At 52.5% G+C, this 14,572-nt stretch overlaps 3 protein-coding genes across 5 annotated transcripts; 2 read left to right on the forward strand and 1 right to left on the reverse strand.

Annotated features, from left to right (window-relative positions):
• Positions 1-3,688, forward strand: IL2RG (interleukin 2 receptor subunit gamma). Its single transcript, XM_043897500.1, has 8 exons — positions 1-179; positions 376-529; positions 804-991; positions 1,191-1,330; positions 1,720-1,882; positions 2,447-2,561; positions 2,822-2,891; positions 3,202-3,688. Exons 1-8 carry the CDS (start codon positions 47-49, stop codon positions 3,376-3,378), a joined length of 1,140 nt encoding a protein of 379 aa, XP_043753435.1. The 5' UTR covers positions 1-46; the 3' UTR covers positions 3,379-3,688.
• A 317-nt stretch (positions 3,689-4,005) lies between these two features.
• CXHXorf65 (chromosome X CXorf65 homolog) lies at positions 4,006-6,157 on the forward strand. 2 transcript variants are annotated; one of them, XM_043896654.1, is made up of 6 exons: positions 4,006-4,278; positions 4,399-4,485; positions 4,699-4,833; positions 5,164-5,232; positions 5,702-5,808; positions 6,026-6,157. In XM_043896654.1, exons 1-6 carry the CDS (start codon positions 4,254-4,256, stop codon positions 6,125-6,127), a joined length of 525 nt encoding a protein of 174 aa, XP_043752589.1. In that variant the 5' UTR covers positions 4,006-4,253; the 3' UTR covers positions 6,128-6,157. The 2 variants fall into 2 exon arrangements, with proteins under 2 accessions (XP_043752589.1, XP_043752587.1); XM_043896652.1 differs by having other exon boundaries at positions 4,162-4,278; positions 5,702-6,157.
• Positions 6,158-6,583: 426 nt separating this feature from the next.
• Positions 6,584-13,966, reverse strand: FOXO4 (forkhead box O4). Of its 2 annotated transcripts, XM_043896852.1 has the most exons (4): positions 12,832-13,945; positions 8,694-9,398; positions 8,333-8,545; positions 6,584-8,006 (listed from the first exon to the last, which is right to left on the reverse strand). In XM_043896852.1, the coding sequence occupies exons 1-4, from the start codon at positions 13,294-13,296 to the stop codon at positions 7,926-7,928; spliced, it is 1,464 nt and encodes a 487-aa protein (XP_043752787.1). In that variant the 5' UTR covers positions 13,297-13,945; the 3' UTR covers positions 6,584-7,925. The 2 variants fall into 2 exon arrangements, with proteins under 2 accessions (XP_043752787.1, XP_043752785.1); XM_043896850.1 differs by having other exon boundaries at positions 8,333-9,398; positions 12,832-13,966.
• Positions 13,967-14,572: the final 606 nt, after the last annotated feature.

Raw genomic sequence — 14,572 nt, forward strand, 5'->3', positions numbered from 1 at the left:
CAGGTTCCTGACACAGTCAACACCCAGGGAACGAAGAGTAAGCGCCATGTTGAAGCCACCGTTGCCACTCAGATCCCTCTTATTTCTCCAGCTGCCTCTGCTGGGGGTGGGGCTGAACCCAAAGTTCCTCACGCCCAGTGGGAATGAAGACATTGGTGGGAAACCTGGGACTGGAGGAGGTTGGTGAGAAGGGAAGCTGTGGGAAGGGGTCGCACAGAATCCTGAAACCTGCCACCGGGCATTAGAAGGATGCGGGCAGAATTTAAAGAGTACTGTAGGGAGGGCAAGGGAAGGGTTCCTTGCCTCGCTCTGCTTCTGCTTCTGACCATCTTGTCTTTTCTTCCCCTCCCCCACTTCATTTTCTCTCCAACCTAGACTCCTTCCTGACTTCGACACCCGCTGGGACCCTCGATGTTTCCACTCTGCCCCTCCCAGAGGTTCAGTGTTTTGTGTTCAATGTGGAGTATATGAATTGCACTTGGAACAGCAGCTCTGAGCCCCAGCCCAACAACCTGACTCTGCATTATGGGTATGAGAAAGGGAGAGGAGGTAGCCGGGCGGGGAGGGGGGGGGGTGGCGGGAGGAGGAGGTGATGTGAAAGACTAGATGTGAAAAGACTGTATGGGGACCAAGAAAGAGAGTAGCCAGCACCCTAAGCTCTCCACTATTTTCTCGTGAGGTAAGTCATAAATCAGTTTAGAGAAGAAAAAAAAAATCAGTTTAGAGGAGCCGAGGCTGGGCTGTGGTAATCTGGAGTACCCAAGTTTACTTCATTGTTATTCTCTCTTGAAAATTTTCTCTAGGTACAGGAACTTTAATGGTGATGATAAACTCCAGGAGTGTGGCCACTATCTATTCTCTGAAGGAATCACTTCTGGCTGTTGGTTTGGAAAAAAGGAGATCCGTCTCTATGAAACATTTGTTGTCCAGCTCCAGGACCCACGGGAACACAGGAAGCAGCCCAAACAGATGCTAAAACTGCAGGATCTGGGTAAGTTGGAAAGGAAGGTCAAAGGATATTGTGGGGTATTGGAGTAATTAAAGTGGTGTTCTTTCACCATGAGTGTACGTGGCAGAAAAGAGGAGGTGAGGGATAGAATGGGGAAGGGAGGAGGGCTCGGGGGCACTACCTTCAGGATCCTGACTTATCTAGGCCAGGGGAATGACCACACACGCACACATATCTCCAGTGATCCCCTGGGCTCCAGAGAACCTGACACTTCGCAACCTGAGTGAATTCCAGCTAGAACTGAGCTGGAGCAACAGATACTTGGACCACTGTTTGGAGCACCTGGTGCAGTACCGGAGTGACCGGGACCAAAGCTGGACGGTGAGTGAGTGGGGATAGCAGCCCAGGCCGAGCAAGTAGGGATAAAGGATTCAATCAGCCAATAGGAATGCTGGTCCCCAGCTCCTGCTGTCTGCCTCTCAGTTCCCCTGCCCACCTTCCACCCTGCTCCTCTGACTCCTTTCTTTCTCCTCATCTTTGAGTTTTCCTTAAGGTTTCCCTACTCATACTCTTCCCAATACCAGAAAGGCAAGTAAACAAAAGCATTCAATTCTGGTTAGTGAAGGTAGCAGTGTGACTTTAATAGTCAAGAGAGGAGGGAGAAACTGAGAAGAACCAGAAGATGACGTGAGATGGGAGTGGGGGCAGCAGTTTTCATTCTCCCTTCTTCTATAGACACCCGTCTTTCCCTCACTCTCTTTCTCCTCAAGGAACAATCCGTGGACCACAGACATAGCTTCTCTCTGCCTAGTGTGGATGCACAGAAGCTCTACACGTTCCGTGTTCGGAGCCGTTATAACCCACTTTGCGGAAGTGCTCAGCATTGGAGTGACTGGAGCTACCCAATTCACTGGGGCAGCAATACTTCAAAAGGTAAAATGGACCTAACGCATCACCCTGACCCATGAGCCGAGTACCCCAACCTTTCTAGCACCATTGTCTTTTGCCTTGCCTCCCTACCACTAGGACCCCAAACTTGGTGGCCCATCTCCCCTCACTGTTCAACTCCAACTCCCAGGAAGCAGGATTTTTCTGTGTAGTGTGGATCAGTGTGTTGTTAGAGTAGGGGGAGTGGGTTGAGAAGGAGGCTGAGGGGGTATTCAAAGGGGATACAGAATGTGTAAGATTTCCCTGCGGTGTTCCCAGAAAGCCTGTGTGGTCAAGATGCCTTTTGGAACCAGGCAAATCTAAGGTTTAAACCTGCCTCTGCCACTTCCTACCTCTTTGACCTTAGGCACATCACTCACCTCTTTGATTCTGTTTCTTTGTTTGTAAAATGAACATAATGATTGCTCCCTGGCCCCTCAGGAGTTGTGAAGATTGAATACACAGATAGTGTTTAGCACAGTGTCTGGCACCAAGTTAGCGCTCTAAATGTTGGCACATAGTAGGGGTACTACAAATGTTAGGTCTCTTTTTCTTTCCTCTTTCTGACAGAGAATCTTGAGAATCCAGAAAATCCTTCGTTGTTTGCATTGGAAGCTGTGCTGATCCCTCTTGGCTCCATGGGATTGATTGTGAGCCTCATCTGTGTGTACTGCTGGCTGGAACGGTGAGAATTCTGAATCCCAGGAAAATGAGGTGGGGAGGGGGTGCTGGGAATAGTAGAGGAGGGTTATTACAGGGTCTCCAGAAGTAGAGGGCGGGACAGTAAGGAATCACCCAAGAGGATCACCCAAGAGGGCATGAGGATGAAAAGAAGATGCAGGCACAGGCAACACAGAATCATTTCATTCCATGTGGGAGAAGGGGGAGAAGGATAATAAAAGAGCGTGACTGATGTGCTCCTATTCCCTCTTTCTCCCTGCTCAGGACAATGCCCCGAATTCCTACCCTCAAGAACCTAGAGGATCTGGTTACTGAATACCATGGAAACTTCTCGGTGAGAACACTGTCATACGCAGACTTCAATGTGTCAACTGCCACCAACTGCCTGCCAGCTAGACAGAGCATGGGGGAAGGAGGGGAGGGGAGAGGGGCCTGCACTAACAGTCAGGATGTGGCTGACCACTTGGGGGATGGGCTAGACACAGAGAGGCACCCAGAAGAACTGATCCTAGATTGGTTGAGGCAGATGGAAACAGTGGTATTGGGGCGCCAGGAGTGTGTGTGTCCCTTCTGTAATCACAGTGGTTGCAGATTAGGAGAGTTCCCTTGGCACAGGCCCCTGACCTGGAGATATTTGTCTTTAGGCCTGGAGTGGTGTATCTAAGGGATTGGCGGAGAGTCTGCAGCCAGACTACAGTGAACGGCTCTGCCACGTCAGTGAGATTCCCCCCAAAGGAGGGGAAGGGCCTGGGGGTTCCCCCTGCAGCCAGCACAGCCCCTACTGGGCTCCTCCATGTTACACCCTGAAACCTGAGCCCTGAGGCCCTGACAAGAATCCAGGGTCCTGGAGCCCTAAACTGTGCTAACTTGCCCTTGTCCAACCAACCTGGGTCCAATGCTCACCTCGCCGCCTGTGGCTGATTTTGAATTTTGTTACCCCTATCACTGCCCCCTCGTTAATATCTCCTACTTGAGAATTGCCCCTTGGCCCCATCCATGTTTCTCATCTCCCCCAGTCCAGCCCTTCCTCCTCACAGTATTGCTTCTGCTGTCCCTCCCTCCCCCTTGCCATCTACTCTTCAATTGTTCCAGAAACCAATGAGAAATAAAATTTCTGTTGATAATCATCAAGGATGTCTATTGTTGGGGTGGGGAGCAAGGGAAATGTGGGATACAATGAGGGTGGGAGGCACAGTACTGAGGGCATGAAACAGGAGCCATGGGCTCCTGCCACAGTGGCAATGGCTCTACAAATTCCCTAGGAAAGAGTGCTGCTCCAGAAACAGACTTCATTCTAGGTGTCCTACACTCTTTCTGGGGGCAAGTTTAGAGTAAGATTTACCATGCTGCCCTGATTTTCTTTGGTTATTGTCATTGCCCCCATTTTCAACACATTTTTATAGACCCCGCCCAGGTTCTTCTCCTCTTAGCCTTCCTCCCCCCGCTGCCACACATAGCACTTCTGACCTCATAATCCCTCAGCTTCAGGCCCCACCCATAGGGATGTTGGTTATCCACAACTGCCCATAGCTCTCTCCTGTCTGCCCAGTCTGGGCCTCCTCAGTCAATGTAATCCATCTGCCTCTCCAGCCCCCTGATCTTTTGGGCCCACTTGGCTCCCCAAGGCCTCTAGGACACCCTCCTTCTGCCATGATGTATCAAGACTCTCTTTGAAGAGTGAGAAGATCTTGAGAGCATGTTCATCTTTATCAAACATGGAGGTGAGGGGTATCACAGAGCTGGAGTCTATGTGTAAGGTTGGGGGTGTTGGAGGCGCAGTGGAGGGCACAGGGATGGAATAACTGGGGAAGGGCCACATGCCCCATCCTGTCTTTTCTCAGATAATCAGCAGTTTCTGGCCAATATTAACTGTTCTGTCCTTCTGCTGCTGCATTATGCCCGCCGTAAAGTGGGGTTGCCTAAAACAGGTGAGGAGTGTGGGGAGGGGACTCGTGGCCAAGGGTCTGAAGTAGTACGGTCATCGAGCCTACTACTTCAAGCCCCCGAGTTCTCCTGCTGGCAAGAAGAGAGCTCCTTGAATCCCCGAAGCTTCTTCAACCTGTTCTGGATAGGATCACTGGCCCCTTTCACTCCCGCTCCCCTTCCTTACCTGCCTTGATTACCCTGTGGCCTCCCTCCAGACACCATCGATTTATGTGATGAAACGGGGACAATGAAGTTGTTTTTTCTGATGAAGACTCCTGGAGACTATGCCAACAAATTCCTTACAGCTCGAAACACCTACTACGTTTGTAAGGTGGAGCGTGGGGCACCAGGTAGAGACTTGGGAGCATTCCCCAGGGATAGAGCAAGGCCCCAAAGCTGGACCGTGAATCCAATCCTTCAAATAGGGCCCCCTCAGCCAGATCCAAATTGACTGTCTCTAGTCAAGCCTAAGAAAGAGCATTGCCTCTGTGACAGTGGTTAAGTTAGCATATTCTGTGCCTCCAACCCCTAGCCCGACCTGGCTGAGGGATGGACCTGAGGGGAGGAAATAAGTTACACCAGCCCAAGGTAGTATTGAGTATTAGGGTCCTGAAATTTTGGGCTTTGGAAGGGAGAGGCTGGGTGATGGGGCTAGGGGTATTGCACTACTGTATTCACAGGAACTAGACTTGAGAATGCCTACAAAGCATTTGTGCCCCTCCTGAAGAACCCAGAACCCGAGCTTGTTGGTAAGCAGCATGATGGAGGAAGGAGGAATGTGAAGGGTATTGGACTCAGCTGGGTAATTGAGAATATAGGCTGGGGCTGGTGTAGTCTGTCAGATAGGATCACAAGATCCTAGGTAAAGGGGTCTAGAGTCTAGGTCCACTTCAGGAGTGGTGCTTGGCTCAAACCAGGTGGAGTGTGCATGTCTCACTCACCCGTCCTCGCCATTTCTCAGCCATCTTCTCAGTACATCTCCCTATCCCCACCACCTCATTCCCATCTTTCCCTTCATCTTCTGCTTTTGGATTCTTGGTGTCCCAATTCCCACTGAAAAGAGTAAAGCTTAGGCACCTTCAGGTTACTCCTCAGCCTAGCTTTAGGCCCGGTTACTCCAAGTGATCATGTGAATAATGGAAGGGCCAGGATGGGTAGGGAAGCTCTCTAGTCCTCAGAGGTGTGTGTGTGGGGGGGGTGACTTTCCCTGGTTCCTAGATGCCTTGCGTACACAATGTGACCTCCTGGAGAGAAGTCGAGTGAAAATGCTTAGAATCCAAGAAGCCAAGAAAGTCGTTGCAGTTGAATCCTCCGTGAACCTCCCAGTAAGCCTTACCGAACATGGTCTGCCCCAGCAGCCTCCTTTCCCCACCTGTCTACTGAAATCTTCTCTGCCCCGGCTCTCTGGGATGAATTTCCTTTCCAAATCCAACATTCGTGACCAAGACCTGCCTCTCACCTCTTTGGTCCTGCCTTTGGCCCTAGTTTGTAGAAAACTTCTCTGCAGGGGCCTTTGTACTTACTGACCCTTTCCTTTTCCAGTCCAAATCATCAGGACGATCAGATGAAGAGGGGCCCACTCGTAGGGCTCCGGTCTTGAAGACCAGAGCGGATTTTGTCAGTAGGCGAGATAAACATCGCTAACAAAATAAAGTGACCAAGTGAGAGCTGCAATGAAATCACTGGCATTTAATGTGAGGTTCCTTTTTTCAAGAAAGACTTCTCCCAATATCGACACCAAGGCTTAAATCTGCCCCAGGCATTGTGGAGGCTCTCAGGATCCGTAGGACCAGGAGAGGGCAGGGGCAAGCACATGGGTGGGGGGTGAGGAAAGGCAGCAAAGTGTAGTACAATAAGCCTTTGAGGGACAGAGTAGGGGGTGGGGTCTTTTCCAACCAGACGACCTCCCCTTGGGAGGCCTATCACAGCCCGCCTACTCCTGCTGGGGTTAGGTGATGGGATGGGCATCTTCCCTCCCCCACCATACTCCACAAAGTCCCCGGCTGAAATTCCCCTGCCCCCGACCAGTCTGCCTCTGGGCAGTCCCCATCCCCGCTCCTTCCTTATCCACAGGGGAACAGAGAGGCAGCAGAAACCAGAGCTGGTTATAGGCATTTATTGAATTAATTCATTTATTGATTTGACACACTTCCCCACTCCAATCTAGCACACGAAACAATCTGGGTAGGCCAGGCGCTGACACAGGAAATGATGGGAACCCACAGCAGGGGCGGGGGAGGGGACAATGCAAAGAGGACTGGGGGAGGGACTGCTTTGGGGGCTAGGGTGGAGAATGAGCCCCAGATGGCCTTCCCTAGCAGGTGCTAGTAAACCTGATCTACATTCTCCTCCATCCCTGCTCATTTCCCAGACCCTCAGCCAAGCTCCCCAGCTCCCCTATCCCTGTTCCACCCCTCCCCCTGCCTGCCACCACACACACTTCCCCATAACCCCTGCAGTCAGGCAAGGGGAAGAAGGGCAGGGACAGCTGTCTGGGGCCTGGAACAGGGAGGTCTCTGTGCCTAACTTTACCACCCTAAATCCTTCCCTCCTTCTCTTCTCCCCCCTCCCACCCCCTTCCCAGGCCACAGACTCATTCCAGGCCCTCAACTGCACTCTCCCACCATAGCAGTAACCCACAGGGGGTCATGAGAGAGTGTGGCTGCACCCCAACACCACACACTCCCAGGCACAAGGTGACAGGATGAAGGCACCTGGCTGAGCTTTTCCTCAGGGAAACTCCAAGCTAGTTCAGTGCAGATCATGTTCTAGACCTGGTCCTCATGGGAGCTCTTCCCCTTGCCCCCTGCTCTCTGCAGGCCTAGTGTTCTCTCCCCTGTCTCCCCCGTGTTTCCAAGAATAATATCTGTAGTGTTTGCATAAGGTGACTACGGCAAAGCCTTCCAAAAAGAAAAAAGCACTCTCCCCATCACTAACACCTTGCCACTGTGTAACATCTCCCTATTATGTGTTTATATTTCTTTGAAGGTTTACAAAAAGCCTTTCTGTTATCCGTAGTCTTCCAAGGGTGATTTGGCTTGGTGAGCCACAGCCATTCCAGGCTTCATACCTTGGCCCTTCCAGATCCCTGTTACACCCCCAATCCCACACCAATGCATAAAAATCTCAGGCTCAATCCAGCCTGGACCAGCTCAGATAAGACTCTACAAAAAATCCTGCTCCCAAAGGCAGGGGTAAGGCCACTGGTGACTTCACATTTCCAACAGTATTGCCCGCCCATGCTACAAAATCTATGGGGTGGGAATGCGTGGGGGGGGAGCTGAGGATGGCTCCCTAATTGGCACAGTGAGAATAAACCCTCTCCCCTTCCCCTCCCCTCTCCCTCCCCACCCCCCAGCTATATCTTTATAATTTTCTCAGTACCCAGGTGAGCAGACCCTACTCTAGCTCTAAAGCAGGGTCCCAAATTCCCTGGGAGGGGTCAAGGGTAAAGAGTGGATATGGGCACGCCTGGTTCTGTCTCTGAAGCAGGGAATGAAGCTTCCAACCATGGCTCAGGGATCTGTGGGCAGAAAAAACGGAGGACAAGGTCAGAGACTCATCTGGGGGCATGACAACTTTCCATCAGCAAGAACCACATTAAGGAAAACAGAGACAGCCCCTCCCCCACCTCTCCCGTGCTTCAGTGTAGCGGTGAGCACTGCTGAGGGGCCTTGGAGGTCCCATCTGGAAACTATGCCACTCTAATGGGACGTCCTCCCTCTAATTCCCTGGGACTTCCAGCTACCCCTTGTTCTCAATCTCCCCCTTGCTAGATCACAGGACTAGCTGGACACCTAGGAACAGGAATAGGTTGTGAGATGCTGCCATGATTAAGGTGGGCCATACCTGGCTCAAAGTTGAAGTCCAGTCCTTCGTCCCCATCCATGAGGTCATTGATGATGTTATCCATGTCACACTCCAGGTTCTCCATGTATATGTCGAGATCAAGATCCTGAGGCATTCGGTCTTGGCTTGGAGCTTCAGTAGGAGGTGTGAGCACAGGAGCCCCCAGGGGCTTGGGGACCGGAGCCCCCGCCATGACTGGAGGTGGTGCTGGTGCTATCATCGGGAGGGTGGGAACCAGACCGCTGGGGCCTGCAGCCTCTAGGGGTTTAGGACACAGGCCACCCCCCGTGCCTAGCTTACTGGAGGAAGGTATCCCCCCCAGCAGCAGAAGTGTTGGAGCCTGGGACAGAATGGGATCTACCTGGGTCATGAGGACATCGGCAGGAGGTGGTGGCGTATCAGAGGTGAGCAGAGCCTCCAAAGACTGGGAGCTTGAGAAGCACCCTTCTCCTGCTGACAGGGGCCCCTCTGCTGGGCTGAAGAGAGAGGTGCTGTAGGTGTGTAAGGGGCCTGGAACCCCAGGATGCTGCAAAGAGAAGCCAGAGAGGCTGCTCCGAGACAGCAGCGAGTGGGGAGATGTGAGATTGAGCCCATCTAACAGCTCCAGATCTTCTTTCAGGGTGGGAGGGACACCCCCTGCATAGCCACTGGCTGAGGCTGGCATTTCCTCTTCCGCCAGCACCTCAGGCTCCGGCTCCCTGGGAGAGGGCCGGGTGCTGACAGTGCTGGCATTCGAACTGCTTCGTGGACGGAAGGTGCTCCACGCATCGGCTTCCTCTCGGTTTCGAGAGCAAGGGCTGCCTGACCACTTGGCAAAGTGGCCAGCAGGGCTCCTCGGAGTGGCACCTTCACGTGGAGCTGGCAGCACAGCTGGTTTCTTCTTGGGGGTTTTGCTGCGGCCCCGGAGCAGCCTGCTGCTGCTATCCATGGAGGCTGCCCGGCGGCGGGGTGCCTTGCCGCTCTTGCCTCCCTCCGGATTCAGCATCCACCAGGAGCTCTTGCCGGTAGCCTCGTTGTGAACCTTGATGAACTTGCTATGCAGGGATAGGTTGTGGCGGATTGAATTCTGGAGGGGGCAGAGGCAACAAGAAAGGGAGGTCAGTGGTCGGCAGTCCAGTCAAAAAGGACACTGGGGCGTGGCCGGGAGTGGGCGATCCTGGAGATGCAAAGCTAGTCAAATTCGAGGGGAAAACAGGCAACAGTAGGGGTGGGAGGTGGTGGCAGGGGAGGAGACCACACACAATTCCCACCTGAAGACAAGCTTCCTGGCCAGACCTCTCTGCACAGAGGTCGGGGAGATAACCAGAGATAACCTGTTCACAGGGCGCTGCACCCCCTTCCCCCCTGAAAAGCTCACAGCCCTCTACCCGACCCAATTCTCTGGGGGCTGCCTGGGGCTTGTAAGCATTGGGAAGACGCACTCCTAGTTCATCAAGAACTAGGCTCCAGTGGGAAAGAGCATTCCACAGCTCCACCCCTTTCCTTGAGTGCAAGCTTGGGTGGAGTTTACAGGACAGTGGCACAACAGCAGCCCAGGACAGACCCACCCTGTCTTGAGTCAGGCCTCTGAACAGGCTGAGGGGCTGGAACCTCAGGCTGGCTGGTGCTCCACTCCACACAGGGCATTTGGGCCCTGGCACTCTACAGGATTTGCAGATTCCTTTTTTTTTTTTTTTCTGATTTCCCCCGATTCCTTGACACACACCCTCAACTACATTCAGGCCAGGCTTCTCCCTGTGCCTCAAATACACCAGACCCATCCCTCCCTCCCTCCTTGTCCGGAGAAGGAGCTCCCCTCTCTCAATTCTACTAACTTGTCAAGATCAACCTGCAGTCCTCTCGCTTTCTTAAAGTGGTTGCTTGACTTCTGCAGCCAGATCTCTTGTTCAGTATTTTTCATCTATTCCACACAAATTTTCCCAAAATCTATATTATGTTGTTTATAGTTTCAAGTAATTTGTATTATCAATTGTAAATGCCAGGACATGTTGTCCAGGTAGGCAGCCCTCCTGCAGTGGCCCCCTCAGAGTGCCAAGCTCCCAGTACGTAATCAATATTTGTTGCCTGATTGACAGGTGGCCCTTGGGTGAAGAATGGTGAATCTCCCCTTGAAGCTCCGTCAGCTCTTGAGTGCCTTGGGTACTAGAAGCTCTGGTTTTCCTTCCTCCCTCGATACTGATATTCTGCTAGAGATAAGGTTTTTTTCCAGGGGCCCAGGGAGCTGAGATTGGCAGCTTCTTGAACCCCTAGAGCAGCTTATTTCTACTGGCTCCTCCAGGCTAGTTGCACCATCCTTTGTATCCGCAGGGCCTCCCCCACCCCACCCCACCCCTCAGGAACCTCCGTTCTCTTTCTTACCTCCTTTTCCCCACTTCTCCTCAAGAATTTCTGCATAGGAACTCTAAACTAAGGGGCATTTGACCTCCCACATGAAGCTCTTCAGTGTTTAGAAACTTGGGAAGAGCCCAGAAGGCCTTGGAGCAACTAGGAGGCTGAGGCTATGGACAGTCAGAAATCACTTCATGTGTTTCAGCCAGATGCTCTAGATAAGGAGAGCCTTTGCCTGGGAAAATATTCTTAAGTGGCCTCTTGCTCCAGGGCTCTCTAGCGAAGAACTCCTTGGCTCCCTGGGACCCTGCAGTAACAGCACTCCAACTACTCTGGCCGCATTAATGTTTTGGGTTCCTTCAGGGAATCACACTTGTCCATCCAGCCTGGGTTCTTAGTAACTAAGAGCCACAGTTACTTCTGGCACTATGATTTCTACCCCCTCCCTACTCCCCCCTGCTTTTCCAACTTCTAACTCTGCGTCTACTGAGAAGGCTCATTCTCGTCCCTATACTCAGTACCCATGAGTGCCATTCGCTCATCCCCTCTTCTTTAGCCCTTGGAACTACTACCTCCTACAGCCTCCTACCTGAAGAGGTTGGTTCCCTAGAAGCCTACCGTTTTTACCTCTTGGAAGGAGGGCACCTGCTGGTTGCTCCCCAAGCCACCTAAATTAAGCCTTCTTGTTCTAAGTGAGTGCCGCCCCCTGGTGGGGTGGTGGTAACCTTGGCATATCACCAGGGAAGCCAGCTCAGGCTTGGGGGTAGGGAGTGAGGGATGAGACCCTTGCAGGCTCCAGACTTGGCCTGATTTGGCTTTGCCATCATTCCATGGCAGCGTGGATTAGCAGATAGAGCATAAGATTTATAGTTAGACCTGAGTTGAAGTCCTCATTCTATCGATTTTGGCAAGTTTCCCAACCTTTCTATACCTTAGTTTCCTAATATGTAACATGTGGAATCTCAGAACTGCTGTGAAGATTTTTAACTACTTTGTTAAAAATTTTAACTACTTTGTAAACAAAAAAAAAACCCAATATAAGTGTCAATTCTAAGGCGGGACTACACTCCCACAGCATAACTAACAACTCACCATTATTTCTTCTACCCTGGAAAATGAACCTAAGGGAAAAGAAAAACAGCTGTGCAGGCTGGGTCCAAGGAGGGGAGCTCTTTATGAGCTGCGACTGTGGCGTGGCAGTCTACCCAGAAATAGTGCCAAGGGTCTCAGTCAGCTGTCTTGCTTTCTTTTCTGCCCAACCCCAAGGGATACTGCAGACTCAATCCCTCGATCTCTTATACCTAGAAGAAGACCCTCTGCTCACTCAACCTTCCGTATTTCCTTGCACGCTGGTCTCACCACCTACTGGAGTACAAGGCGTCAGTAGGAGTTGAAGCTCCCTAACTTTGTGAGTCCCATATTTCTCAGGACAAGCTTTCGGAGCATCTAGTACATTCCTCATAGGAAGCCAAGGGAACCCCCAACCTTGTGTTCTAAAGTCAGAGCCCTATTTTTTTTTCATGAATATTCCTCAACAGCAAATGAAAACTTCCCCCCACAATTTGGATAGCCCCTGACTAGGGAGAGTTTCTCAGCTTTATATAGGGTAAACTGAGGCAGCCCCTCCTTTTTTTTCTCTTAGTGCATCAGATCCACTTCCTTCCCACCGCGGTATCACTCTTTACCTTTTGCCACTTCATTCCATCTTCTTGGGTAGCAGAATCCTAGAACAGTACTTCTACCCTGAGGTACTGGGAGGCAAGCAGGGAATCCAAGTAATCCCACAGGAATGGGAGAAAAGGTGTTGGGGTGGGAGATGGGGGAGGAGGGAAGGCTAGGTTCCTGCAGGGAATCCACACAGTTCCCGCTGTACATAGGATAAAGACTTCTCTGTGGGGATAACTGTTTTGGGCAGCCCAAGCCAAAGTGCTGGGAGTGTTGAGCAGTGAGCAGAGAATTCAGTTTTCTCCAGGGCAAGGACAATGTCTTATTCATTGTGATCCTTCAGCATCAAGCACCTAGCAGCATATACTATGTCCTAAGTAAACGCTTGTCTAATTGACAGCGGAAGGTGGATCTCTGGGGTAGGGGTGTAAAAAGGGAGGCAGAGTAGAAGTAAGGAGACCGGTGGGAGCCAGGAGAAGACAGGTATTGAGGGGGATCATAGTTACCTTCCATCCTGCTGAGCTGTTGCTGTCACCCTTGTCCTTGAAGTAGGGCACCGTGCGGACCATCCACTCATAGATCTGGGCCAGTGTCAGCCGCTTCTCGGGGGCGCTTTCAATGGCCTGGCTGATGAGTTCTGCATATGACTGATTTCCCCAGGCATTCCGGCGGGAGCCTCCCTTCCGAGGACCTGTTACAGCCCCCAGGATCCCGGGCTGGGGACCCCCTGCCGAGTCTGGGAGCCTGGAGGGCAACAGGGTCGGCTGGGTGCGCCCGTCCGAGCGCCCCTCCGGGTGTACCTTCTCTCCCAGACCTGGCTCCACCTCGGACGGCTCGGACGGCTCGGGAGCGAGCTCTGGTCGGGGAAGGGGCCAGGTGCAGGAGCGGGGACGGCTCTGGGGTTCGAAGTCGGGATCGAGGTCTACGATCGCGGCAGCCTCTCTGGCTGAATTCTCATTTACTGGATCCATACGTGAAGTTGGACCTCCGCCGCTCAGCGTTTAGAGGAGCCTGCCACAGTCCCTAGCGATGCCTCCCCTCAGGGGGGAAGCAACGAGGGCCAGGGGGCACATTCCTGCCAGTCCTCAGCAAGTCTCGAACTTCCCCTCACCCCTGGATGCTTGCTCCTAAGCTGTCCCTTGCACACAGTTCTCCGTCTCTTCTCTGCTACAGGCTGCAGCCTCGGAGCTCTTTCTGAGACACCACCTGTAACCTCCGCCTAGCGAAGGCACTTTTCTCCTAACCTCTCAGCTTCCTGCTCTTTTAAACCTGAGGCTCCGTATCCCCTCACAAATCTTTCTCCCATCACAGAACGCCTCTTTAGCCGCAGTTCCCTCCCCCTTTTAAGTTGCTGCCCCCCGGACACTCCTCCTGAATTTCCTCCACCCGGATCACTGCCCTCCCCCACGCCCCGCTCCCTCGCGTCACTTGCCCCTCCCCTGACTCCCTCTCCCCCCGCCTTTCCCCTCTCCCCCCTCTTTATCGGGTCCAGGTCTCCGCGGCCCCAGCCTCTCGAATTCCCGCACCAATCCCCCTATCAAACCCCCCACCCCCCGCCCCCCGGGTTTCCCTTTTGTTTTGCTCCAAGCAGCGGCCCCCGCCTGACGTCTCTGTTTACCACTCGCCAGGGCAGCCATCTGCGCACGCGCCTGGAGAGCGGGTTGGGAAACCGAGTTCTCTAGTCGTGCCACCCTGGTCTGGCATGGGGACTACATCTCCCGTCCTACTTCGCGGTCAGCCCGATCAGGGTGGCAGGAGAGCGGCGTGGCAGGATATAGAGAGGGGGAACATTAATTATTATTATTATTAGAGGTGGTCTCGGACTTTTTCTTTTCGTTAAAAATCATTTTCCTCCTCCCACCCCCTTCCTCCCTCCTCCCTAGCGATTCAGGATCGCTAGATGAGCGTGTGGAGAGATGCTAGACCGTTCCCTCTTTCCGTCAGAAGAGGGCAAAAGGGGGAAAAAAAAAGCGCTCTCTGCAAGAAGCAGAAAACCGAAAAGCAAGAAGCAAAGAACTAACGAGGAAATAGAATTGTTTTAATGTTGAGGAGTTGGTCAGAGGGCTTGGGGAACATAAACGAGTGGTTAGCTGATCGTAGTGTCTCCCCCACCGCCCTCCACTCCGCATACGCAGTTCCCACCGATAGTGCGGTTGCTGACCAATCAGTTTTCTCCACTGATTCTTCTGGCCTCTCCTCAAATATTGATGTTCTCCAGGTTCCCATCCTCGGCGGCTTCACTTTTCA

The sequence above is a fragment of the Cervus elaphus genome, chromosome X, assembly GCF_910594005.1.
Source record: "Cervus elaphus chromosome X, mCerEla1.1, whole genome shotgun sequence".
NCBI lineage: Eukaryota > Metazoa > Chordata > Mammalia > Artiodactyla > Cervidae > Cervus > Cervus elaphus.

Bases quoted from the DNA above. Each gene is read 5' to 3' on its own strand.
- IL2RG (XM_043897500.1), top strand. From the start codon at position 47: ATGTTGAAGCCACCGTTGCCACTCAGATCCCTCTTATTTCTCCAGCTG. The intron at 530-803 runs GTATGAGAAAGG...AATTTTCTCTAG, and splicing joins AACCTGACTCTGCATTATGG to GTACAGGAACTTTAATGGTG. The intron at 2,892-3,201 runs GTGAGAACACTG...ATTTGTCTTTAG, and splicing joins AATACCATGGAAACTTCTCG to GCCTGGAGTGGTGTATCTAA.
- FOXO4 (XM_043896850.1), bottom strand. From the start codon at position 13,296: ATGGATCCAGTAAATGAGAATTCAGCCAGAGAGGCTGCCGCGATCGTA. The intron at 9,399-12,831 runs GTAACTATGATC...TGCCCCCTCCAG, and splicing joins ACAGCTCAGCAGGATGGAAG to AATTCAATCCGCCACAACCT.
- CXHXorf65 (XM_043896652.1), top strand. From the start codon at position 4,254: ATGTTCATCTTTATCAAACATGGAG. The intron at 4,279-4,398 runs GTGAGGGGTATC...GTCTTTTCTCAG, and splicing joins CATCTTTATCAAACATGGAG to ATAATCAGCAGTTTCTGGCC. The intron at 4,834-5,163 runs GTAGAGACTTGG...CTGTATTCACAG, and splicing joins GGTGGAGCGTGGGGCACCAG to GAACTAGACTTGAGAATGCC.